We start from the raw sequence: 24,617 nt of genomic DNA on the forward strand, positions 1-24,617 counted from the left end.
TCAGGTGTGTTACAGCAGGGAGAGATTGAGAACATGCAGCTCCGGTGCCCTCGAGGACTGAAATTGGAGACCCCTGGTCCAGATAATAGTTGGATGGATGGAAGAAATTTTCAAACATTTCCCCCAAAACTTTTTTTCATGGTGTCACGATGAGGTGTTATGTGAGGGAAACGAACAATTTATTCAAGTTTTTAAAAAATCTGTATTTTTTGTTGTTTACATATAATCTATGGTATCTTAATTAATTACACCTTGATTTAATTAAAAAATGAACCATTTAATTACACGTTTAATTGTTCAATGGTGCATTTATTTATTTAGCTGATTTTTTCAATTCCATATTCATTTAATCAATGAATTAAACAATTAATTAATGACAATTTTAATTAAACATTTCATGGTGTATTATTTAAGTTTGACATTTTCAGCCCTCCATAGTTTTTAAACCTTGTTTTTTCACACCAACGTTAAAAATTCCGACATCCCAGTACAACGCGAACGCAGCATCAGGAATCCCCACTCCTTCCTTGTTGCACCATCTAATCTCGCGATACCTTGTGAAATCCTTTCCGTCATGGCAGGCAGTAAGTTGGTACTTGAGGGTACAGTAAGTATTAAGAGCTTTATTCTAGGTCTCAGCGTTGTTATAATACCTTTGATTAGATCTTGTTTTGGTCACCTTGACTGGGTCTTCGATTACCTGACGGAAACTCCTGGGAAAATAGCAATTTGTTTGCATATTGCTGTTATCAATGGCCTGCTGTTAGTAATATGCAGGGGACCGCTGTACAAGGTAAGCAGAAAAGCTAGGTATCGAACTTTTAAGTTTCATTCTAAAAAAATGTTTTACGATCTCTGAAGAATTAAATGAAGTACTGTCCAATAAGAATTTGTGTTACGTGCCACATTTTGGACCGGGAGCTAGCAGTCCACTTTGTTAATCCTATTAGCTAAAGAAGAACGAGACAGCAGTGTGGTATCAAGCTGCAATGACCCACAAACATTTCTTTTATTTTGATTTGAAGCTCTTAACATATGTCACACATGCATTTAGATATTGTTTCATTAAGAAATGTCGTCACATACGTGTCCTTTTAGTCTAGAATTGAAATAAAAAGATGCGTCTTAAAGATGTATGGCATAAGGTTTCGAACTGTTGTCTAGAAGTGTAAAAAAATTATATGTAATAAAACGTTAATATTTCTATTTCTTAAACACATTGTGGGTCTGAAAGGAGGTTTTATTTTTGTTCCATTCTGCAGTACAGTATTGCATTGTAAAATAACAATAAAAATATAAAGCTGACTACTTCGTGGATTTCTCCTATCGCGGGTTATTTTTGGAACGTATCCCCCGCGATAAACGACGGATTACTGTAGTACAAACTGATGACTTTTAAAGTGATTATAAGCAGCAGCTATTCATTGTTGTATTTTTCATCATGACTGACAGTGATATATGACAAAAGATATTTATAGTCTTATTGTATCTCTGAATATATCGTAAAAACTGATCCTAAACAGAGGAACAAAAATGAGTGTTTGCATGGAATGTGTTTTGCTATTGTTTAACTTCGGCATTGTTATTGTTTTTAGGTTGCTGTAAGAGCCTGCTTTCTGGGAGTTATTTTTGGGTGTGGTCTAATTATAAGCTGCACTGAAACCACTTGGACGCATTTTGGCTGGTATGTAAATGAATATTTTGCTATCTCTATGCCTTTGTCTTGTAAATGTACAGAGGGTAGCTTATTAAAAAAATAAATCTTAGAATTGCATGTCATAACATCATGTCTTTTTTTTCCCCTCGCTCTTTGTGAGTGCATATGTTAAATTGCGCAAGCCCCCAAATCCATATTAATAGATAGAATAGAATAGAATAGAAATCCCTTTATTGTCATTGTACTCAAGTGTGCAACGAGATTAGAGGGCTCCCCTCTCCAGTGCAATACAACAATAATACAGACAAATATATAAATTAGATAAATAAAGAAGACAGTGCAATGGAATTCAGTACTGAATAGGGCATATAGAAACACATCACAATGCTGTTTTGCGAGGTTAGGGTGGTCTCGTGTGTGTGTGAGAGTTCAGTATGGAGATGGCTCTCGGAAAGAAACTGTTTCTCAGTCTATTGGTCCTTGATTTGATGCATCTGTAGCGCCTGCCAGAGGGCAACAGGTCGAACAGGTGTGAGTTTGGGTGGGTATTGTCATTGACGATGTTGAGAGCCCTTCTGAGGCACCGGGCGGTGTAGATGTCCGACAGTGGGGGGAGAGGGCAGCCAATAATCCTTTGCGCTGTTTTGACTGTCCTCTGGAGCCTCACTCTGTCCGCCTCAGTGCAGCCGCTGTACCAGGTGGAGACACAGTACGTCAGCAGGCTCTCGATGGACGAGTGGTAGAAGGCCAGCAGCAGCTTCCTGTCCAGGTTGAATTTCCTGAGGACTCTCAGGAAGTGCAGACGTTGGCGGACCTTCTTTACCACTGCTGTGGTGTTGTGACTCCAAGAAAGGTCATCGGAGATCTGTACTCCCAGGAACTTGAACGTGTGGACCCTCTCCACACACACGCCTTCGATGCAGAGGGGGGGCGGCAGCGTCTTGTTCCTCCTGAAGTCGACGACAATCTCCTTTGTTTTAGCAGAGTTAAGGTGCAGTCTGTTGTCCTTGCACCAAGTTGTCAGTCTCTTTACCTCCTCTCTGTAGGCTGTCTCGTCACCTTCCGAGATCAGACCGACCACTGTCGTGTCGTCAGCAAACTTGACGATGGTGTTGTTGCCGTGGGCCGGGCTGCAGTCGTAGGTGTAGAGGGCGTACAGGAGAGGGCTCAGCACGCATCCTTGGGGGGAACCGGTGCTCAGCGTGCGGATGGAGGACGTGTAGGGGCCGAGCAACACAGTCTGGGGTCTGTTGGTCAGAAAGTCCTTAATCCAGATGCGTGTGAGGGCAGGGAGGCCGAGAGTGTCCAGTTTGGCGACGAGGATGTCTGGGATGATCGTGTTGAATGCCGAGCTGTAGTCCACAAAGAGCATCCTTGCATAGCTCTGCTGTCGTTCCAGGTGGCCCAGCACAACATGCAGAGCAGTGTCGATGGCGTCCTCAGTGGATCTGTTAGCCCGGTATGCAAACTGGTAGGGGTCCAGAGTGGGAGGAAGGCAGTCCCTGATGTGCTGGAGAACCAGCCTCTCGAAGCACTTCATAATGACTGGTGTGAGAGCAACAGGACGGTAGTCATTCAGGTGGACGGCTGGTGACTTTTTGGGGACAGGAATAATGGTGGAAGTTTTCAAGCAGGAGGGGATGACTGCCTGAGCCAGGGAGCGGTTGAAGATCCTGCAGAAAACATGTGACAGTTGGTGGGCACATGCTCTGAGGACCTTGCCTGGTATTCCGTCGGGTCCAGTAGCTTTCCTGGGGTTGACCGCCAGGAGCGCGCGCCTCACATCGTGTTCCTCTACGATGAGTGGGGGGGAGTTGGAGCTTGAAGTGCGGGGGTGTGACGGTTGGGGCGAGTCAAAGCGAGCGAAGAAGCAGTTAAGCTCCTCTGCCAGCGATGCACTCGGGTCTACAGAGGTCGTGCTGCTGCCACGGAAGTTGGTGATGCTCCGTAGACCCTGCCACACCTCCCGTGGCCTGTTACTGGCAAGGTGGGCCTCCAGCCTCCCCTTGTAGGTTGCCTTGGCTAGCTTGATGCCTTTGCTCAATTAACCAATTTTCCATTGTGATGCCCCCTTTTAAATTTAAACCTGTAATTTGCGTGTTATTATCAGGTTGTCATTCATAAAGACAAAGATTAAGTGTTCCAATGTGTTTGCTGGTTAGAGCTTAAACATGTGTAGTACTGTCACCTCTCTGCAGGTATATGTGCTCCCTGGCGTTCTTCCACTACTCCGAGTACTTAGTGACGGCCCTCATTAACCCTCACAGCCTCTCACTGGACTCATTCCTGCTTAACCACAGTGTGGAGTACACGCTGGCGGCTGTCTCGTCATGGCTCGAGTTCACTGTGGAAAAGCTAACATTTCCAGGTCGGTAGGCAAGAGTATTTTTTTTTCATTATACAAAAACAATAAATTAATAAATGTCAAAATCCTTTGGTAAAAATCTCCTCCAGATCTCAAATTGCTTTTTTTTTCATCCATCAGTTTTCTATACCGCTTGTCCTCATTAGGGTTGTTTTGTGACTTTTAAGACAAACATAATCTTAATATTTGGTCATGGAAGAAGAAAAACAAAACAATCTATAACTTGAGTGCTTCTCTGACTAAACTAATCATGTGGATTATCTGCGCTGCCGCATCTCGACACTGAGTAGACATCATGTTTAGTCAGAAGTGCTTCCCTAATGACCCACATGTATTTGAGTAGAGTAGAAAGCACAAGGTCACGTGATGTGTAAAATTCTGGAAATTGACGAAATTACATCGGCAGCTTTACAGCAGTCAAAAAAAAAAAAAGCTTAATTTTTTTTTGTCATGGCTGGCCAAATTGCATCCTGCCAGACATAATGTGGATTTTTCCTCATGCATTCCAAAAAGCATGTAATTGAGTAGTTGCTCAATTATAATTGATTAAAGATGAACAATCAAAAGTCCTGAATATCATTTCTAACCATGCTGTAATCTCGTTGCACACTTGAGTACAATGACAATAAAGGGATTTCTGATATAAATTTCCGCTTCGTCTTGTCTTTCAGAGCTTAAGCAGCTGAGCTGGTTGAGCTTCATGGGTCTGCTCATGGTGCTGTGTGGTGAAGCCCTGCGCAAGGCGGCCATGTTGACGGCCGGCTCCAACTTCAACCACATTGTCCAGAATGAAAAGGCGTATAGTCATGTGCTGGTCACCAGCGGTGTCTACGCTTTCTTTCGACACCCCTCCTATGTGGGCTGGTTCTACTGGAGCATAGGAACACAGGTCTGAGTATCACCGCTCGTTTGTTATTAATCCCGCCGATGTTCTCATACTGCCTATTGGGATTGTTTTTGGATGAATGGACGCGTTTTGATTTTAGTTTTGTTTTGGTCTGGCCTTCTCAGGTATAAACGTTCGCTCACGTGTCGTGTCCTCTGTAGGTGGTGCTGTGCAACCCAGTATGTACACTGGGCTACACCATCGCCAGCTGGAGGTTCTTTCGGGAGCGGATTGAGGAAGAGGAGATTTCCCTCATCAATTTCTTTGCTGAGGAATACGTGGAGTACAAGAAGCGGGTTCCCACCGGGCTGCCCTTCATCTCAGGCATCCGGGTCAACTAGTAGAGTACAACTTTTGATGCGTGTACTTGACTCAAAAAGCAGACCAGACAGTGGCAACGGCGTGATCGCAAAGAATTGTGCGAGCCGACCCATTAGCTAGCACAGACCAGCAAAGCAAGTGGACTGCTTTTACTTGCCTAAACTCTACAATCCAGTTAGAGAGACCAAAAACTTTTCACCGTCTTTGCGTGTACTCTAGTAGCACTTGTTTGCAGTTTTGTTTGCATGCTTTGACCATGCGAGCTGTTGAACAGCAACCAGGTGTCATTAGAGAGTGGCTGGTGGCTGTATAGCGAGGAACACAGCTGCTCCAGCAAAATTTGGAGGGACATACATGTATTACCTTAGTTGGTTGGCAAAAAAAAGGGATTCCGTATATGGTAAAGTCCACCTGTTTACACACGTCGCCCCAGCATGTCAAGTCAGATAGCTATTAAGATTTTCCTGACTTGCTGTTTTTATTTGATTTCTGCTGTAACGGCCGCCTCGTTTCCACAGAACTGGATCTGATGTTGTTACTACCTCGGTAGCTATCTTATCTCGCCCACTTTTTTTATGCTCATTTTCTGTACAATTGACACCATTTATACAGTTGTGACATTCCCAGCCTGAAGGGGCTGTAGGGCTACATGGGAAGAAAGCAATTCAACCTAGCGTGCAGGGCCTCATAGTGAGAACATTTCAAAGCAAAGGAAGGCATCAAAGCATCAGGTCCAAACCAACAACCTCATGCTCTGTGGAGATGATCCTAAACACTGCCCTCCTTGTTTGGATTTGTTTTTATTTTTTATTTATTTTTTACGGACCACTCATATGTAGCAAAGTTTGAAAAAAAAAAAAGATCCCAGATGACAACTTTAATTTTTTACTCAATGCTTGTGCATATTGTGTCATTTTCATACCATCCAGAGCAATGTTGCTCTGCCGTTCTGTTGAAGTAAATTGTGGTAGTGCTTCAGTCTGAACAGTCACATGGTCAGAGACTGAATTGACTGTAAAGTTGAGTCAAACACTTCTCTATGTGTAATCCATTGTATGACTTTCACTCAGGCTAAAAAAAAAAAAAAACATCCCAGTCGCACCATTGGCTTGTAATAATTTGCAATTTTATTTCGGTTTTCTTTTCTTCATTTGTATGGTTTCATTTGTTTTATTAAATTATTTGAGATTACTCTAATACTGTACCATTTTATTCCATCTTCCACTCCTGAAGCAATACTGTGTATGCATAGATGACTTGTAGAGAACCCGAATTCTAGTAGTTGGATAGGGTCCCACTGTAAATATAAATAATGAGCAAAGCAATAGTGTAAGCAAAATGTGGTGACCCACTCTGTACAATGGAAATCTTAGACGTGCAAGTACTCATATACTTGCAGCATTTCATTAATGAGTTTATTTATTGTTTGACTGAAATAGATGTAGTGTGTCTCTCTCTCTCAACTACTCGACTTGTGAAATCAAACACTTTTTCAGCCTCACACACATCGCAGGCCATTCCATTGTTATGAATTAGAAGCCAGATGACATTTTCAACCACTTTTTGACGCCTTTATGTCTCAACGTCTTTATTATCATATTGACAGAATTTGAAAACCGTTTTGTTTTTGCATTTATTCTGGCCCTTTTTGGTGACATTGGTCTTGCTCGAAAATAAAATATTTCAATTTTGTTGTCATATATTCAAAAATGTACGAATGAATATTTGAAAAAATGAAAAGCTATCTTTCATTTAAACTGATATAACTACAGTTGTATTCTTTTATGAGTACATCAATTACACGTCGTGTACGTTTGCACTTTTCTAGTAATTTGAAAATTACTTTTCTCAGGAAAATATTTAGAATCGATGATTCGACGATTGACTTGTTTGTGATTGTAACGCATGCGCACTACACGCTCGCTCTCTCTGCGAGCTTCTTCGCCATGGCGCCCATTGTAAGTAGTTTCGCGTGTCAACAAGCTGCTCAAATTGTTGCTTGTCTTGTTTAAAACTGAAAAACATCCATACGACTCTTGTCTCTTTTGTATAATAATGTTCAGTGCCCCAACAGAGCCTTTGAGGCAGCCTGTTAATGGCCTTATAAAGTAGCAAATTTTTTTACGGCCTGTTGCTAACGTTAGCTTCTTTTTGCTAAGCTCACCACGTTTTGGTCTCGACAGTCCTGTTTTGGCTTTTAAACATGAGCGGCCGGATTGACTAAATGCGTATTTTAATCATCTCCGATGATTGTCACAGATGTTTTCCATTTTTAAACACTATCGGCGCCATTACATGAACTCGAATGTTGTAGTTACGACATTTAGCTTACTGTTGGCTGCCTCAAATCGAGTAGTTACAACACCGCCGTCGCTTGTTCCAAATATAGTTTTATTAAAGTAAAAGCAAAGTACTTATTCGGAATATTGAGGCGTCGTAAAGGGTGTTCCAAAATATGACGATTACAAATATGAATATCTAAGTAACAACATGTCATTGGTCCGTGGTTCTCACACAGTTTAGACCATGTACTTGGCTCTCTAAATGCCTCCCCCTGAACAACGTGCTTAAATACGGGTAAATTACTCTAAATTACATATACATACATATATATATGTGTATATATATGTATGTATAAGTTGATTCAAAATCATCTAATCCTGCTATTCAATGAATACACTCCACACTTTTTGGGCGCATTGGGTTCTTTTCTAAGGAATGGCTTGAACAAGCTATCAAGCTAAAAAGAAAATGTATGTAAAATGTAAATGCTAAGTATTTAATTAGATTTTATGCTACAAAACTATACGATACCATTTTTTTTCATAAAGGCTTAAATAATACACTATAAAGATGCTGAATTTTAACCAATCATTGAAATTAATATTGATTATATCTTCAATACATAGAGGCTATGCCGATTTTGGCAGGGCCACCACAAAATGACTCGTGGTGGCTCAATGGGGCCACCTCACACAAAAAAAGGCATAAAGGAGGACCCTTCATTTTTATTCAGTGCTCAGTCTGGAGGAAATTACTTTTCAATGCAAAATAGGTAATCTTTGCTCAGTTAAAGTTGGTAAACTGTATTAAACTACAAAATCTTTTTTGAGAACACCCTCTGTATAAATGTGTTCACCTTCAAAGTCAGCTATTCTCTTGCAACTTGAAGCTCTCCAAAAAGCACGTGTGTGAATACCTTTGTGTTTTCATTAAAGCAGAAGAAGCAGAACACTGGTAAAGGTGGTAAGAAGAAGAAGCAAGTCCTGAAGTTCACACTGGACTGCACCCATCCTGTTGAAGATGGCATCATGGACGCCGCCAACTTTGTAAGGCCCGTGTTTAATTGGGGGAGCAATTAGAGTGGAGAGGTGCAAAGGATATAAATATGTGATTTGTATTTAATGTTATTTAACAATAATAACCGGATATGCAAGAAAATGTGCAACATAATAAAAAAGTTATTGATCATAGATCAAATATAGTGAATAATGTTCAAAATATTTAAAAAGTAAGACCCCTTTGAGTACGACATATTTATTTAGGGAACTTCGGGTAACCCAACAGCCGTGTAGTGGCATCAGGCCACTGTTGATGTCGAACCACGTTTTAATATAATTGAAAATACAACTCGATCCGAGATTAAGGATAGGCTTCCTCAGCAAGCCTCTTGTATGTGACTGGGTGTCATGTGACTACTTTTGCTGGTGATGGTAATCTGAAATATACATTAATTGGTCAAAAATCTAATCATGTTTTGGAGTGTGGGTCAGAAAGAGAGAGAAAGCTTATCCACTTTCGGTGTATTGTAGACCACAAGCATTCCTTTTGAGTAAAAAACCCTTAACATAATTGGAACAATACAGTGCCTTGACAAAGTATTCATACTATGAACATCACAATCAAAAGTAGCACATAATTATAAGATGGGACGGAAATGAGAGATGGGATTCCAAAATTGTTGGCAGCCCGTGTTCATCTGTGTGGAAACGTGTTTGCGTGTGTTGCAGGAGCAGTTCCTGCAGGAGCGCATCAAGGTTAACGGCAAAGCAGGCAACCTCGGCGGAGGTGTGGTGTCAATCGAGAGGAGCAAGAGTAAGATTACCATCTCCTCAGAGGTGCCCTTCTCCAAAAGGTGAACTTTCACTCCTACAACTCGTCTGTCTCGCTCGCCACTTGCGCATTAGCTCCCGTTACCTTTACAAATTTTTCAAAATAAAATCACAAGTGTGGTGAAAGGTGAAAACGGGACAAAGTGATCTGGATCATGTACCAAAACAAAGAAGGCTGTGGTCAGGAAATAGTTTCCTCTCACTTGAACACTTCCAAGTATAGTATAAAAAATATGTCTTATCCGTAGTTAACTTGCTGGGCTTATTAAAAAGGAAAGCAATTGGTTGTTTATTAGTCCAAGAATTTTCAATTTTTCAGTAGCATTTGTTACTATTTGTGTGTCATTAATAGATATACAATAATTTCTACTAGAAGCGACTCATGACTCTTGAATTGCTTCTCAACTAATGATTTATTTGGCCTCCTTCCAACTGTGTTTAGGTGCTAGGGAGTCCTCAACATTAATAAAAGAGACAAAATTATGCATCACAAAAAGCATGACTTGAAAATGCATTCCTTGTGATTACGTGGGGAAAAACTGACATGAAATGATCAGTGTTTGCTTAATCACATGGCTTCTGTTGGCACAGCAGTTTCATATTTTTGTAGTACCATACCATTATCTATTTTCAGGCTTCTGCTTTGTGTTTTGACACATGCCACAGTATAAGGGGCTGTTTGTGATTTCTTGTAGATATCTAAAGTATTTGACCAAGAAGTACCTGAAAAAGAATAATCTTCGCGACTGGTTGCGCGTGGTGGCTAACACCAAGGAGAGCTACGAGCTGCGCTACTTCCAGATCAACCAGGATGAAGAGGAGGAGGAAGACGAAGATTAAATTCAAGCTGATTTTGTACAATAAAATAAATGGTGTTTTCAGTCACGTGTGGCATTTTTCCTGCGACTCATCCAACGTATTGTTAGAATGCTGCTCATTTACGACCACACAGCAAACTTAAACTGGGCGTCAGTTTACGCCATTTTTTTTATTGAAATGAAAATTTAACCAGAACAATGAACACCATTAAAATCAGTTAAAGGTGTGAGTAAAAACACCTTTGGCTGATTTAAAAGAGGGAAAAAAAAAAAAAGTCCCAACCTTCCCCAGCTTCAAATACTTTTGACAGTGCAGCATTGGCCCCTAACGAACGAAATCATTCAAGAAAATAGTCTCAACATCGATCTATTGTGAAGAATAAAGGAATGTAACAAAGATGCGAACAACAAGAAAACACAAGACAACTTCCATAACAGGGCCATGGAAAATGTAGGCACTCGTATGGAGCATCTGTCCCTGCAGAGGTGAAGGGTCATGCTGAAGCACCCGTAAATCTGACAAATATTTCTCAAATACTGCAACACACAAAACAATGGAACAAATGAGTGAGTGTGTAACAAAAGGGGAAAGGAAGCACATCTCGGGAAGGAAGAGGCAGAAGTGCTTGACGTAAACTAGGTTTCACTCAACAAGTGACATGGTCTTGATAGTTCGTTGTGATCGTAGCGTCCAAATTGTTGGGACGAGAGTCCCCCGTGAAGAGGAGACGTGTGCAAAGCAGACGCCTCTCCCTGGACCACCTCAGGCCTCTTCCAGGAAGGCTCCTCAGATTGTTCGGGGGTTGTACTCTGGCAGCTTTTGCAGTCTCTCCTTCTCGGCCGGCGTGTCCTGCCTGGCGATGATCATGGAGTGAGCGTAACCCATCACCACCTGGGAAAGCAGAAAAGAGCAACCGTTCGAGCAATCTTAACTACTCCAAGGCCACGCTTTTCAGGGCACCGGCAATATCTGAGCATACGGCTCAAGCGACGCTTGTGGTCCGACGCCTTGCTCGACAGGGTCTCTCCCGCCCATCGTGTTCACCATCCTTGCTTGCTAGGAACTTTAAACTTGTAACTTCTGTCGACAACAATACTTGTGGAAGGCCCGCCCACCATACATATGATGCCAGTCATTCAATGCACCTGTTCAATATAAATGCCATCCAGGGTCTTGACTTCCTGGGGGGTGGTGGAAGATTTCGGTTTGTTGTCTCCATAGCCCTAACACATATCAAACAAACATTTTGTACACATTGTCACCGACAGGTTGAATATCAAAATGAGGATAATGAGAAACACATTCTCTTACCAGCTCTCCAAAAGTGGGTGAAGGACCCCAGCTGATGGTGCTCTCGTTTGCAGCGATGATGATGCTGCTCTTCCTGTTTCACACACACACACACACACACACACAGGGAGTCATGTCACTCCTCACGCGTGACGGAAAACGCGTCAGTTGTCAAAGACCTACCCGCACGCCAGACTGCGGATTTCCCAACCACACAAATCCTGCACAGCTTTGGGGTACATGGTTGACTCTCGGGAAGTGTTGGTCACCCCCCAGAAGAAGAGACTCCCTGCAAACACAATAGCAACAATGTCTTCTCTTCTGTCTTGACCATCTCAACAACATTAGGAGTGAGAAAAGCACAATCTATTCAACAAAAAGAGAAATTGGCCTTGCCGTTCCAATGAGTTTGGACTGGACTGTACATTATTCTCTCAAAATGTTATATTCCATAGTTACGTCGCTTATAGGCGTCAAGCATCGGACAAAAAGAAAACATTACCATGAGGACTGGACAGCCTTGGAGGAGGTCTGACAAATTCTAGCGTAGCACCATTCCATTTGAAAAGTAGAAAGCGCCGCCAGCGAAAGTCTTACCGCTCTCGCTGATGGCGAAGGAGCACTGGTAGCCTGTATGGATGTGACTGGCTCCTCGACCGGGGAAGTCAAAGAGTTTCACCAGGCGAGGAACCAGCTCGTCCTTCTGCTCGGTGTGTCCCAGACGTCCGTAACCTCCGAACCCCCAGCTGAATACTCGCTTCTGAGAGTCTAACACCAACTAAACACACAAAACGGGCTTCAATACTCGAACGGGAGAACAGATGCATCGCTCCCATTATGACTTCTCACCGTGTGGTTGGCTCCGCAAGCCACGTCTCGGACCACCACGTTGGGCACGGGCGTGACTTGGCCGTCTTTGGACTTCTCGATGAAGATGGCGACACGGCGAGGGATGAGTTCGCAGTCGAACTCGATGCGTTGCGCACGGGCTATGAACTTGCCGTCGCTGTTGTGTCCTGCAGTGGTGAGACCAGAGAAGAGGCTCAAAGGCGCAAATCTACTCGACCGTGAAAGCCAAAAGTGACTCAATGTGGAGTTCAACCAAACTTGAAGATTAAATTGAATGGCCATCAAACGTGACCTCACGCCGGATATCATCACATTTTGTGAAGGCTTCAGGTCACTGAGCATATAAACAATTAACTTGAGTTATTTGGGGCCACTGTCATTTCCTTTTGCTGCAAAGTGGAAAAGAATATTACAATTTACAAATAATTTAATAGTTCATTATTTATTTTTATTGTTTTGGAGTGGGATTTTATTTGAAGGTCATATAGCTAAGTTAGTCTGTAGTGTTTTTTCCACTTTCAACATACAGTGGTTGACTTCTTTTTAGTACTCGGATAATAAACTGTTATTTAAAACAGTGCCTGCATATTTTGGATTTCAGGATGCCTGCCAAGAACAAATTTTACTTAATTAAGCAAATCCCTGGTAAAATGCCGAAAACACAGACGCTCAAATTTGGTCGATTTCCTTTTTTTTTTCTTTCAGAAAACATTATTTGTCAGTCCCCATGTGGGTATTTGTTGTTTTCATACATTACACTCAACAGCAACCTTTAATCAGAGATGACTTTGCATGTCTCAAAAGACATTGTTGATTGATGCTGATTTTAAATGTGTACTGCATTTACTTTTTTTTTTTTTTTTTAAGCGCCGCAGGTTTATGAGACAATTTTTTTGTTTGACTACCAAAAAAAGCTTGCATAATACAGATTTTAGCATGCTTTGAAATATATAGCTATGACATTTCAGAAAAAAAATCCACAATACTGAACCGAACCATGAATACTTAATGTTTTAAAATTATTATGAAACTCTGATGTGCTACAGAATAAAGGAGGTTTGATTCAGAAACAGAAGTAAAAAAAATATATAAATAATCAAAATGTTAACTTCTCTGATTTAAAAAAAATGTTGACCAATGTTATTGGGCTATCTAAGTGTTAAATATGACTTGTTCTCTTTGACTGTGCAATGCTAATAGCTTAAAAAAATGTATTTTTATTGTTCGGGACGTTTAATTCCAAAAAGGCATCTTTGCTAGAGGAATTTAAACTTGCGGTAATATCTGGTGGGCGTGTCCCCTCAGTTGAAAGCCTGCATGGATAGTCATCATGGTCTGCCATCTAAAAAGGAATGAGTGAGTTCGAGTGCTTCCATCTTACCGAGCTGTCCATATTCAGGGCAGCCAAAGGAATAGAGGTTCCCTTTGCAGTCCACCACCATGCTGAACTCGGCCCCGCATGACACCTTCGCCAAGGGCTGGCCATTGTAGGAAATCTAAGCACCCAAAACAACAACCTTTTGTCTTTCCTGCTGGGACAGTTTCGCTATTTTCAATTCTCGGTGACACTTACAGGTGCCGGGCTGAGGACGGCGTCCGTCTGGCTACCTTGGCCAAGTTGACCCAGCTTGTTTTCCCCAAAGGAGTGTGCAACACCGTCCTCTAAAGAAAAGAAGTGTGAACACAAACACGCAGTACAATTACAAGCACTTTACAAGATACTTTCAGCTCAAGTAGTGAAGAATAACGCAGCGCCAGAACAGGTCCAGCTGTCTACGCATACCTGTGAGTGCCAAAGTGTGATTACGCCCGCACGCCGCAGCGACAACCACAACATCTGCTAGGCCCTCAATCAACTTGGGAGCATCCAGACGTTTGGTGTCTCCGTGGCCCAGCTGACCTTTGTCATTGCGACCTGCCCAAGTAATTATAAATAATGAGCAAAATAAGCAGCATGTGGTTGAAAAAAATAAACGAATAAAAGAAAGCAATTGTATTTTGGAGTCGATTTTGGAACTTACCCCAGCTCCACAGTTTTCCCTCGGTAGTGATGAGAAGGCTGTGCGCCGCACACGAGCCGGAAATCACACAGCTAACCAGGACGTCGTTTAGACAGCCGTAGCGGTGCGGACTCCACAAATTCTGGCCCAAGTTGCGGAAAGCAGCTGGATGAGAGAATTAAAACAAAAACAAAAAAAGAAAGATTGTGCAACTAAGTTTACTTGACAAGGACTTCAAACATATTTTCTGTGGCATGAGTACCATGCAATGTATTACAATGAAGGAAGTCAAACAATTTTTGCTTTGTGATCTGACCACACGCTGAACTTCGAAAGGATTCACTGTCTAGATGTTACGAAGAGTGTGTGAGATTTTTTAGTTCAACACGTGTCAACAAGCACAAACATCCTTTTCTGGGCACTTTGGCATTTTGTCCGCACGCAAAGAAAACCTTTAGGAAAACATATTTGCCATTTGTGAAAATGTTGCAAAACGGCATTTTTGCATTTTGTGATGTGATTTCTACCACAATGCTACCTCCATAAAACATAACCGATTGTCACCAAAATAGATGTGGACATGTATAAAAATTAAATAATGATAGTCTGAAAATATTGGAATGAAAATTTCGGACGATGAGAAGTCAAAACAAAAAATTGCAGCGACTGCATGATGGCAGGCAATTCTTCTCTGGGGGAAGAAGAGTAATAAGTAAAAAAAAAAATTTGACGTATATGCAGCTACACATATGTACAGCAGGTGCAGCATTCAAATCCTCCAAACATGGTCTTTATCTAAACAGCTGCTACAAATAAAGAAACCCCCGCACCGGGAAAAAAAAAAAATCTCAAATCCCTTTGCAACAAAGCACATTTATCAGCGTGTGCCGCCAAATGCATCAATCAGCCCTCTGCAGGGGGGAGGGGTGTTCACCATATGCATACATATGAATAGACATTAGCGTCGCAATCATTTAAGGGGCGCTCACTGCTTCTGTGCTTGCTGTATGGTGTAGTAAAAGTATAAGTTGTTGTTTTGTGCACCGTGACTGCTCTGGAAAAAAAAAATTCACCGTTTAAATGGCCCCACATTCACAGCACGGCCTGTTAAATTCGCCTATCCCATCGCATGTCCATCCCGTCAGGTCAAGAGTAGTCTGAAAATGGATTGCTTGGCAGTAACGGAAATGTGGCATTAACATGGCAACACTTTTCAGACAGCGATGTCCCTCTTGGGCGGGTTTTGTCTGACTGACGTGAATAAATGCCTGCTCCTCTCTTACAGCAACATTCTCTAATCTTGTTGCACACTTGAGTACAATGACAATAAAGGGATTTCTAATTCTAATTTTTATGCGATTGCAGTATGAAAGATTTTTTTCCCCATATTTTTTGGTGGGATCTGTCATGAAAGCAATTTGTCATCTGCTCTTAACATTGCTATGAAAGAAACGAGAGTTGCTGATTCTTTTAATGTAAATTTCTCCATAGTTTTGTTCTAAAAATAAAACAGGATAAGTAATACATTATTGGCATGATTGATTTTTAACACAATAGGATATGAAATATTCTACCTTGTTGTTTGGGCACCTCTTTTCTTCCAATCAAATCCCAGTTAGTTGCTCCAAATATGACTAGTTGACCTTTGAACTTTGGACATTCAAGTTTCTGTGGAGAGGAAATACAAATGGAGAGTCAATTGGATAAAGAAGCTGCTGTACATTGATTTTTTTCCCCCGCATTTATAAAGGACTGCAAAAGTCTCACAATTTTCTCTTTCACATCATCCGCCACAGTGACGGGTTGCAGAGAGGACTTTATGGAGGGCTTCCCCGGCTTTTTGTTGTTCTCCTGTTCGTAGTCAAATTCGTCGTCACTGCTAAAGTCACGCTCTTTCCTTTTGCCACTGGCTTTCTTCTTCTTCAGGGATCCATTTCCAGAGACGTCTGTCACCTTCTTGCGTGGCATTTTCAGTCAAAAGAGCTGCGAGGGGAAAGAAAAGTCATGAAGGACCTTTCTGTAATTCAGTAACTGTCAGCACATGACTATGCTAAGTACATAAAACGGGGAGCCTTCGATTTATGACATTCCCGATTTACAGCATTTCAAGAGTAGGAATTGCATGCTCCGTTACAGCGACGCGCTTCTTTTGTATTAAAGGCCTCAGAGTGTATAGTTTGGCCAACTATGTAAAATATACTCGCAAGCGGCACAAGGAAGCTTGCTCAATGATTGCAACTTTCTTTCTATATATTGCTTAAAAGTGTTATTCTTGCAATTTTAAGGTTATGAATGGGATACAGTGAGCAAGTTTGCAAAGAGACACCGCACTCAGAGTTTTGCCATTTGAGTATTATGTATTTCTGGCCTAGAAGTGTTTTTCATACAAATATTTAGTGTAACAATGTCAAGAGTCCTCAGAAAGCATGATAAGAGTGCAGCACATTCCTAAAGGGGTTACGTCGCCGCGTATAAAGAAACAACATCCTACACAGAGGACAGTTTGTCACGTCTCACTCTTGACTATTGTAAAGCATTGCTGTCTGGTTTTCCCAAGTATTAAAAGTCTGCAGTTTGTTCAAAATCCTGCAGCTAGACTCCACACAAGGATGTGAAAGTTCAAATTTCATACCCTGATACCGGCTACCGGTCCACTTGAGATGCAATTTCAAAACTTTTGTACTTAGGAAGGTTTCAAGCCTTGAAATAGTTTCTATCTCATTGATGATGTGTTACTGGATGTTCCGTCCCAAAACATTCAATCACAACAGCTTTTAGCTTTTGGTTACCAAGAGCCAACAATAAGTCAGCAGGTTCTAGAACATTTTCTAGTTAGACTCCAGTCCTCTGGAATGCTCTACCCATGGCAATTAGAGCTGCTAACTCAGTAAAAATATTTATTACATATCGGCCTGGTTGACTGCCACGTCTTCTCTTTTACCTGCTCCTATCTCCCCAGCTTGAGGGGAGATGGGGGGCTAGGTGACGATGACACCGAATTGGATGTCCTGAAAGGATTCTGCACCAGCACAAGACCCGAGGTGGGCCACCTCAATTGAGGCGCTGCTATGGAGATTTCCGCATTGACCAACCAGACCAGGTTTTTGCGGGGGACGCACTTCTCCGGAGGAGTCTTGTTACAGCGCGTCATCTTTTTAACTCTCACACTATTCTAGTCAACATTGAATCGCACCACATTATGTGTTAAATGTTGCCCACCCTGCATGTCTTGGAGGGGGGATTTTCCACCTATCCGCAGCTCCTTTACGGGTGTATTTTTCCCTAGATTTTTTCTTATGTTTTCGGATTTCCTTGCCCTTCTTCGATGTTAAGATCCTGTTTGTCAACTGTAGGATTGTGAATCCACGCGTTTGTGATTGGGGGCTATGTAAATAAACTAGACTTTTGCAGTACAGCTTATTGACATCTAACGGAAGACAATGAATCATACATCATCATAACACTATTCATCATGACACGCAATGGCCACAGTAGTAAAATAAGAGGCTGATAACGAACCAGAATGAAAATTGTCGACACTAAAAGTGTTTGGAAATTATAGCTCGAATTCAAACTTTTGTTTTGACACTTTTTGATTGTTTTGGTCAGTGACATGGACGAAATGTTGAAAGTAATTCATAGAGTAGACTAACTCTTTCCAATTCAGGTTAGGAGACATCAAACAGTAGACTCTGTTAGAACATTTAAAAAATTTGGCAAACGAGTAGAGAAGAAGTGTCCAGGAGAGTTGGTACTTTTACTTACTTTACTTTGTAGTAATCTTTTTCTTCGACTGTCTACGCAGCAACCTTTATATAACGCTCACGTGATTAACAAGGCCAATAAAGTCGTTTACAATAAAAGCACACGGACGCAAAATGAAACAAAGCATACGCGCGTGTGTCCGCGTAGCCGCTAGCTTCACGAAGCTAAGCACCGACGCTCTTTGTTCGCTTGGAGATTGGCTAGCAAGCTAACCGAGCCGCCAATTCGTCAACTTTTATCCCGAGCCTCGACATAAGGCTAAAGTTTGTGCCTCTTACAAACTAAACAACTTTTCCCTCAATTCTAGCTGGACTACACGTGCACATTTCGGTATAATTAAGCTAATGTTACCTCCGCGTTAAGCTAACGCATACTTAATAAAGAAGACATGTACGTAAAACAATACCGCGACAAGGGGGTTAGGGAAAAAAACTTTACAAACATTTTCAAGACGATTTAGTTTGTCGGGGTAGCGGAAATGGAATCGCGCGGTTTCTCGAAAAAGGTTACTTGTAATTTTTAGAGTGTAAAATAAATCATGTACCAGCTATTTCCTGATTCAGCAGCTCTCCGTCCGTGTCCGCTTTGATTGATGTGAACAAAAGAAGCGAGAGTCTGCTTCCGCATCACGTGGTCGCTTGCCCACACTCGCCATCATATACATTACAGTACAGTGTTGACATCAGCTCTTTAGTCTGCTCGTCCACGCAGCGCGTCTACTGTGCGCATCCTCTATCTATCTATCTATCTATCTGAAAATGTCACAAGTACTGTCCTTATAGAACACTAGTGTCAAACTCAAGGCTCAGGGGCCAGATCTGGCCCACGACCTCATTTTATGTGGCCCATGAAGGGCAAATCAAGTGCGTCAACTTGCTGTTTCTAGCACATTTTCTTCACTTTTAACAACATTGAGATATGAGATGTTGCCATTTATTAGTTACAAATCATCCCCTTTTAAAATAAATGGGAAAACCGTTGAACAATTACTTACTGGCTTCTAATTTCAAATCTGGTTTTCCATCAATTTTTTGTGTGTATGTGATAACTTAAGGCGAGCACACATTTATATGGGTTCACAGTCATACGGCCCTCTGAGGGAAACCATAACTCGGATGTGGCACCTCCACCATTTTTTTATTTTTTTTTACATTGTGTCATCCTCTGCGTGACGAAGGTGTAGAAAGTACTGATGTTTGCAAATGAAGGTAGTAAATGTAAAATGTACATGATACATGAAAAATCAAGTTGAGTTCCTTATAACAACACTAGATTTTGAAGTGATTCTTCAAAAGTTAATACCAACAGACACCATATGGAAACAGCCCGTAGTGTTAAATCAGGGCCCTTTTATTTGCATTTGCCCACGTGAAAGCATTTTACAAAAAATCCATATGTCACAATAGGCCCTTTAAGCACTCAAACCCACCTCAGCAAAATCTCATCTAGCAACCAAACCAAAATCGAAAGACTTGACCCTTCAGTGACTTTTCAAAAACATAGCCTGGATGTTAGACGCTTGTTTACGAGGAAGTCATAGTTGCCCCAAAGAGGAACAAACACAGATGCAACTGAAATGTCCAAACTGTCGGTTTGTAGTTGTTAATGCCAGAGAGACGAGCGAAGGCAGCTCAAACACTCAAATGTGTCAGTGCAATTATTTATATTCCATCCCTCACACAAAATATTCTCCAAAACACGCACACAGTCCAAAGCTTGTTATATTCACATCTCTCCATAGTGTTGTATTTACATTTTTACCTATTCACATACAATGTGGAAGACCTGCAGGTTATGTACATCAGGTGCTGTAAACACAATCAACTAGATTCACAAATATACACAGATGAAATCTAAAGTCTGTAATACACATGTGCTGTCTGATATTGAGGCATGTGACTGAAACAACTTCATGGCCGTCTGAACATCCCCTTTTCTCTGTCGTTGATTAAACATGATTCATCCGTCCAATGATGCGTTACACTGCTTGGCTTCATGAGGGGCGCGGGTAAAACTGGAGCCCACAGCAGCTGACTCTCGACATGATAGGGGGTACGCCCTGGATTGGGCGCCAGTCAGTCACACATTATACATCTTCATTCGAGGGATCTTCAGCAACACTGCCCATCCGTATTCGTTCACGATTCAAGTAATAAGCAGTCCTCATTGTTACTGGCAGGTAGCATGAGCTGTTGCTCATAGTATAGACTCTTGGCGTAGTTGATCTCTTGGGAGATTTTGAGAGCCAGAGTTTCACTTTTCACATGGACCTGTGGATTAGATAGATCGAAGATTAGAACACAAATAAGAATAGACAGCAGGAGTTGGATTGAGATTTGATATCTGGAATTAGGGAATTCAACATCACTAAACGAGGTAACCAAAATAGAAGTACCCAAAATGGTCAGGTTCAAAAGTGCTCATACAATCTAATGAGAGGTGCAATGCAAAAGCTGTGTCCAATGTGCCAGTGTGGTACTCGTTTGAATTTCATTCACCGTGCTCTGAATTGTGCTGGTTGTTAGTTATGCATGTTCTGGTCAGTGGTATTGAACTGTACTAATTCTCTGAGCGGATGAAGAAATCAAAATTTTAGTTTGAACAGTTTGAATGAAAGATGTCAGCGGTGCCTTGACTTATGAGTTTAATTTGTTCCGTACAACTTTGTAACTCAATTTCATTTAATGCCATTAATCAACTCCTGCCCCCAAATAACACATTCTTTTTCTAGTTTTTAATAAAGAAAAATAGAATGTGCCTTTAAGGGGCATGGGAGCTGCAATCAAGTCAGCTTGTCTGTTCACCACGTGGTTAATTTAGTGTGAGTGTCTGTGAGTGGTTTCATTTTGTATTTGCATTTTTGACTGTCCTGTTCAAAAAAAACATCTGCAAGTGCATTGGCAACTGGTGCTTCATTTTTTTTCCACTTCACTTGAGCAGCACTCAATAGGAAGCTCACGACAAATCTTGAGTCGCAACGCAAAGCAAAATATTGACCAAGCCATGGAGGGTAACTAAAAACAAAAAAAAAACAAAGCCATAGCACAACTAGAATTTAATTTTGAAAGGTTTCCTGTTCCCAGTGGTGTCACGGTACGAAGTCTTACCATGGGCTTCTGGTGGGAGGGGCCAGGCATGGCCACACCACTGCTGGTGCTTTCAGCCTTTTTGGTGAGCTGCACATAAACTTTCCCGTGATCCTTAGACACCAGACTGTGGTAAAGGTCATCATACTTGATCTCCAGGAATATCGCTTCGCGGTCCACATGGTCTCCAGGCTTCAGAAAGTAGACCACTTTGGAGGAGATGAGCACGCTGTAGCTGTCGATGGGCTCTACTGCGATGAAGCTGTCGGCAGTCACGAAAAAAAAAATGTGTGAGGGGATGGAACTGTGTTTAAGGTTTTAAGTCCAGAGATCGCAAGTGACTTACAACTCAGACTGAATGTTGTCTGTAAGGTGGAAGAGCTGCTCCTGCCCATCAGCCTGCAAAGCTGAATAGCGAGGTAGAAGACCCTGAGGACCTTTGCAGCAGCGAGGTTTCCTGACACGCAATATGCTTAGCCTGCACAGCAAAGGACCCAGACCGCATGAAAATGGGAGTGTAGTAGGACAAAGACGAGTGAGAATGTAATGAAAAATATTTTGCAAGGTTGATGTCTCAGAAATAGATCAAGATCGTGCTATCAGCAGAATGATAACAAAACAAACACGGTTCTCTCGTTCCCAAATAGCTGTGACCTTTTTTCTCCTTCCTGTGATGTGGCACTATATAAATACAATGTATTGAAGTCAACTCAACATCAACGTAGATAAGCGGTTCCACCCACCTGTGGTTACTGAGACTCGCCATGTCCCGGACCGTCTGTGCCGTCTCTGAAGCAAAGTCCAGCGCTCCAGCCACTGGTTTGGTCACAGTGCCGACAAGACCTTTACCCAGCCCGGAGAAAAAGCCACTGACGCCGCCCTCTGTCTTGACCCCCTCCACAGTTGAGGTTATGATGCTTGTCATGCCACCTATGATACCTGAGCGATCATAACAAATCATGAGACATCTTGTGCAGTTATGCTTTTTCAATTCTTCAGCAAAGTATTTCACAAGAATCTCCAAATGAATTGTGTTTGACCTTACATGTGCCACAGTAGCTTAAAGACAACATTTAAAGAAGGCTGCATTCTAATTAAACACAGCAAGACTTGTGCTGCCATTTTAAAATTACAGTGGAACCTCAATTTATGAATTTAATTGGTTCTGTGAGCTCATTTGGAATTTGAAACATTCATAAATTGAGATAATGTTTCCCATTAAGATGAATTGAAATTATTCCCTTGCAGCCCCAAAAATAAGTTCTACTTCTTTTTTCCAGCGTGGGGTTAAAAATAAATATAATGCAATATATAAATAAGTGGATTTGCTTTGCTAATTTTTATAATCGTCCCGTTTCCTAAGAGCCGCTAATTTTTATAATCGTCCCTTTTCCTAAGAGCCATTATATTTTAGAGCTTTATTTACTTGATTGCAAAAAGTTCACTGACATTAACCGTTCATTGTCTTAATTAAAAAGATGGTACATTTCAATAAATAAGACAAAGTAAATAGTATTTTATTTTTTTACAAAAATTAAACGATTTTATAACGTCTATTAGGCTACCACGTCATTCACGAACACAACCACTATTAGTTTTATGGTTGGTTCATCAAGGACACAAATGTGGACTTTCAAACTACTTATGCAACGGCTTTTTGTTTACAGCAACGCGTTATGCACGTTGCCAATGATGGTTATGCAGCGGGAGAAAAAAACACAACATAGAATCATCCACCCGTCCATGTCAAGACCGCTCGTCTATCAAAAATAAGATGACAATAGAGGTCATTTTTTTACTGCTGTTCCACTGTATTCGATGCTATCAAAATATTTAAGAGCTCGTCATCAATTTTCTGGTCCTTGTTCATTTCCCGTTGATGTTTAGTTTTCAAGTTCTTTAGTTTCCAGTAAAATCTGTGCGCTCTGATTATCGAGCAAGAGGCGGCTTTGTGTCCTAATCGCTCTGCCCCACGCTTGTTTTGGCGTGCACTCAGACGATACCATGACTAATATGTAACAGAGAGGTAGTACCATGAGCTAGTCCATGGATGCCTGCAACCAGGTGCTCGCCACTTGTGGCTCCGTGGTATCTGATGTACTCTCGCTCCGTCTGGTGCCGGTTGTCCATGGTTTTCCCCAGCCCATCAGATAAAGTTCCTGCAAACTGATTGATGCAATGGGGCCTCATTTACTAGTGTAATTGTATCCTGTTTTTATTTATGTATTTAATGTAATTTATGCTTTGTTCATTGGGTTAAAAGACTGACAATTTAATAACATAATAAGAGCTAGAAAGCGATGTGATCTAAAGCTGTAAGAAATACAAAGAGTTGTCAACACTAAAAAGCTGAGTGAACATGTACCTTGGCAGCAGAGTTAGACACGCCATGTGTCACATTTCGTATGAGGCCGCCCACGTTGCCATACTTGATGAGCTCTGATACACCTTCAGAGACATCATTGAGAAGTCCGATTGGATTTCCAAGGAAGTCCACAGAGCCAAGGATCTGAGCTGCCTGGCTGATCAGCTCCTGTAGATCCAAATATTCAAGACACTTACCAGCCACAAAAATCATGATCACTTGCACATCTAATGTGATCCAATACCAGCGCTGCATCAGAAACTATGCCTTTACAGAGATACAACTCAGCAGAGTTCGACTTGCACACTCTTCACTGCATCATACAAAGAGAGCAGTGCCTGATATTTTGAGCCTGTCATATAGTTAAATAAAATAATGATTTGCAGTATAGTTCTCCACCACTTCAACAGAGAGCCATCTCCTACCTCTCTGAAATGCTTGAGAATATCATTGATGATGATCTCCTGAGTCTCATAGGGGTGCACTCGAGTGAATGGGTACATGTTGACAACAGCATCCTCAAATCGGACCAGTGGAAATCCCAAGGTACCTTTTAAAGCCTGTCGGGAATAAAGAAAAGAAATTTATAGTATTATAATTACCTGTACAATCTAAGTCTGGCCTCATTTTTAATAGGCGCTGAGTAGAGCAGATCCAATTTTTTTGCAAAAGTAAAGGAAGTACGAAATATAAATCTTGCTATCTTTGAATGAGGCTGCGATAAAAACAATCCTCAAGCCATTTTGTCTTAAGTGATGGAGTCACCACCAAGTCAAACCAGCCACACTAAAACAACAATTTACCCTTGTTAAAGTAACATCATTTAGTAAAAGTAAAAATGAAAAAAAAAAAAAGAGAAAATTACCTTCAGATCAGCAGGCAGTTTGTGAGAGGTGAGGACACTGAGCTTGACCTGCGGTAGGCTGATCTTTAGGTTCTCAAAGTAGTAGCGTTTGGGAGGACCTGCATCCTGGTTGGGCCTCTCATGAAGGTTTTCGTCCAATTTCTCCAGTTCTACATCAATTACACGGATACTCTTATGAGTTTATACATTTTACTGCTGACTGTTTAACACAAGCTTAGACTGGATACACTACTGTTG

General features: G+C 41.5%; 4 protein-coding genes across 10 annotated transcripts in view; 2 read left to right on the forward strand and 2 right to left on the reverse strand.

The window, feature by feature from the left end:
- The first annotated feature begins 543 nt into the window (after positions 1 to 543).
- On the forward strand, positions 544 to 6,426 carry icmt (isoprenylcysteine carboxyl methyltransferase). The gene is made up of 5 exons (XM_088289898.1): positions 544 to 793; positions 1,596 to 1,684; positions 3,856 to 4,025; positions 4,694 to 4,911; positions 5,070 to 6,426. Exons 1-5 carry the CDS (start codon positions 575 to 577, stop codon positions 5,247 to 5,249), a joined length of 876 nt encoding a protein of 291 aa, XP_088146024.1. The 5' UTR covers positions 544 to 574; the 3' UTR covers positions 5,250 to 6,426.
- A 677-nt stretch (positions 6,427 to 7,103) lies between these two features.
- On the forward strand, positions 7,104 to 10,226 carry LOC148339881 (large ribosomal subunit protein eL22). Of its 2 annotated transcripts, none has more exons than XM_088289899.1 (4): positions 7,104 to 7,187; positions 8,448 to 8,558; positions 9,240 to 9,364; positions 10,037 to 10,226. In XM_088289899.1, the coding sequence occupies exons 1-4, from the start codon at positions 7,176 to 7,178 to the stop codon at positions 10,179 to 10,181; spliced, it is 393 nt and encodes a 130-aa protein (XP_088146025.1). In that variant the 5' UTR covers positions 7,104 to 7,175; the 3' UTR covers positions 10,182 to 10,226. The 2 variants fall into 2 exon arrangements, with proteins under 2 accessions (XP_088146025.1, XP_088146026.1); XM_088289900.1 differs by having other exon boundaries at positions 7,140 to 7,187; positions 8,451 to 8,558.
- A 72-nt stretch (positions 10,227 to 10,298) lies between these two features.
- rcc2 (regulator of chromosome condensation 2) lies at positions 10,299 to 18,816 on the reverse strand. 2 transcript variants are annotated; one of them, XM_088289896.1, is made up of 13 exons: positions 18,609 to 18,816; positions 16,067 to 16,282; positions 15,874 to 15,967; positions 14,321 to 14,464; positions 14,083 to 14,214; positions 13,873 to 13,961; positions 13,681 to 13,795; positions 12,300 to 12,466; positions 12,048 to 12,228; positions 11,634 to 11,739; positions 11,472 to 11,544; positions 11,306 to 11,383; positions 10,299 to 11,051 (listed from the first exon to the last, which is right to left on the reverse strand). In XM_088289896.1, exons 2-13 carry the CDS (start codon positions 16,265 to 16,267, stop codon positions 10,947 to 10,949), a joined length of 1,485 nt encoding a protein of 494 aa, XP_088146022.1. In that variant the 5' UTR covers positions 16,268 to 16,282; positions 18,609 to 18,816; the 3' UTR covers positions 10,299 to 10,946. The 2 variants fall into 2 exon arrangements, with proteins under 2 accessions (XP_088146022.1, XP_088146023.1); XM_088289897.1 differs by lacking the exon at positions 18,609 to 18,816 and adding an exon at positions 18,065 to 18,580.
- A 562-nt stretch (positions 18,817 to 19,378) lies between these two features.
- vps13d (vacuolar protein sorting 13 homolog D) overlaps positions 19,379 to 24,617 on the reverse strand; it is a 40,445-nt gene continuing 35,206 nt past the window's right edge. For all 5 annotated transcript variants that reach the window (XM_088289467.1, XM_088289468.1, XM_088289466.1 and 2 more), the window contains 8 exons: positions 24,381 to 24,529; positions 23,941 to 24,075; positions 23,516 to 23,683; positions 23,184 to 23,316; positions 21,894 to 22,089; positions 21,497 to 21,628; positions 21,172 to 21,412; positions 19,379 to 20,334 (listed from right to left, as the gene is read on the reverse strand). In XM_088289467.1, coding sequence (XP_088145593.1) covers positions 20,203 to 20,334; positions 21,172 to 21,412; positions 21,497 to 21,628; positions 21,894 to 22,089; positions 23,184 to 23,316; positions 23,516 to 23,683; positions 23,941 to 24,075; positions 24,381 to 24,529 — 1,286 coding nt within the window. In that variant the 3' untranslated portion in view covers positions 19,379 to 20,202. The remainder of the gene's footprint in view (positions 20,335 to 21,171; positions 21,413 to 21,496; positions 21,629 to 21,893; positions 22,090 to 23,183; positions 23,317 to 23,515; positions 23,684 to 23,940; positions 24,076 to 24,380; positions 24,530 to 24,617) is intronic.

This window comes from Idiotropiscis lumnitzeri, chromosome 3 (genome assembly GCF_059441095.1).
Source record: "Idiotropiscis lumnitzeri isolate Australia: NSW breed Sydney's pygmy pipehorse chromosome 3, RoL_Ilum_1.0, whole genome shotgun sequence".
NCBI lineage: Eukaryota > Metazoa > Chordata > Actinopteri > Syngnathiformes > Syngnathidae > Idiotropiscis > Idiotropiscis lumnitzeri.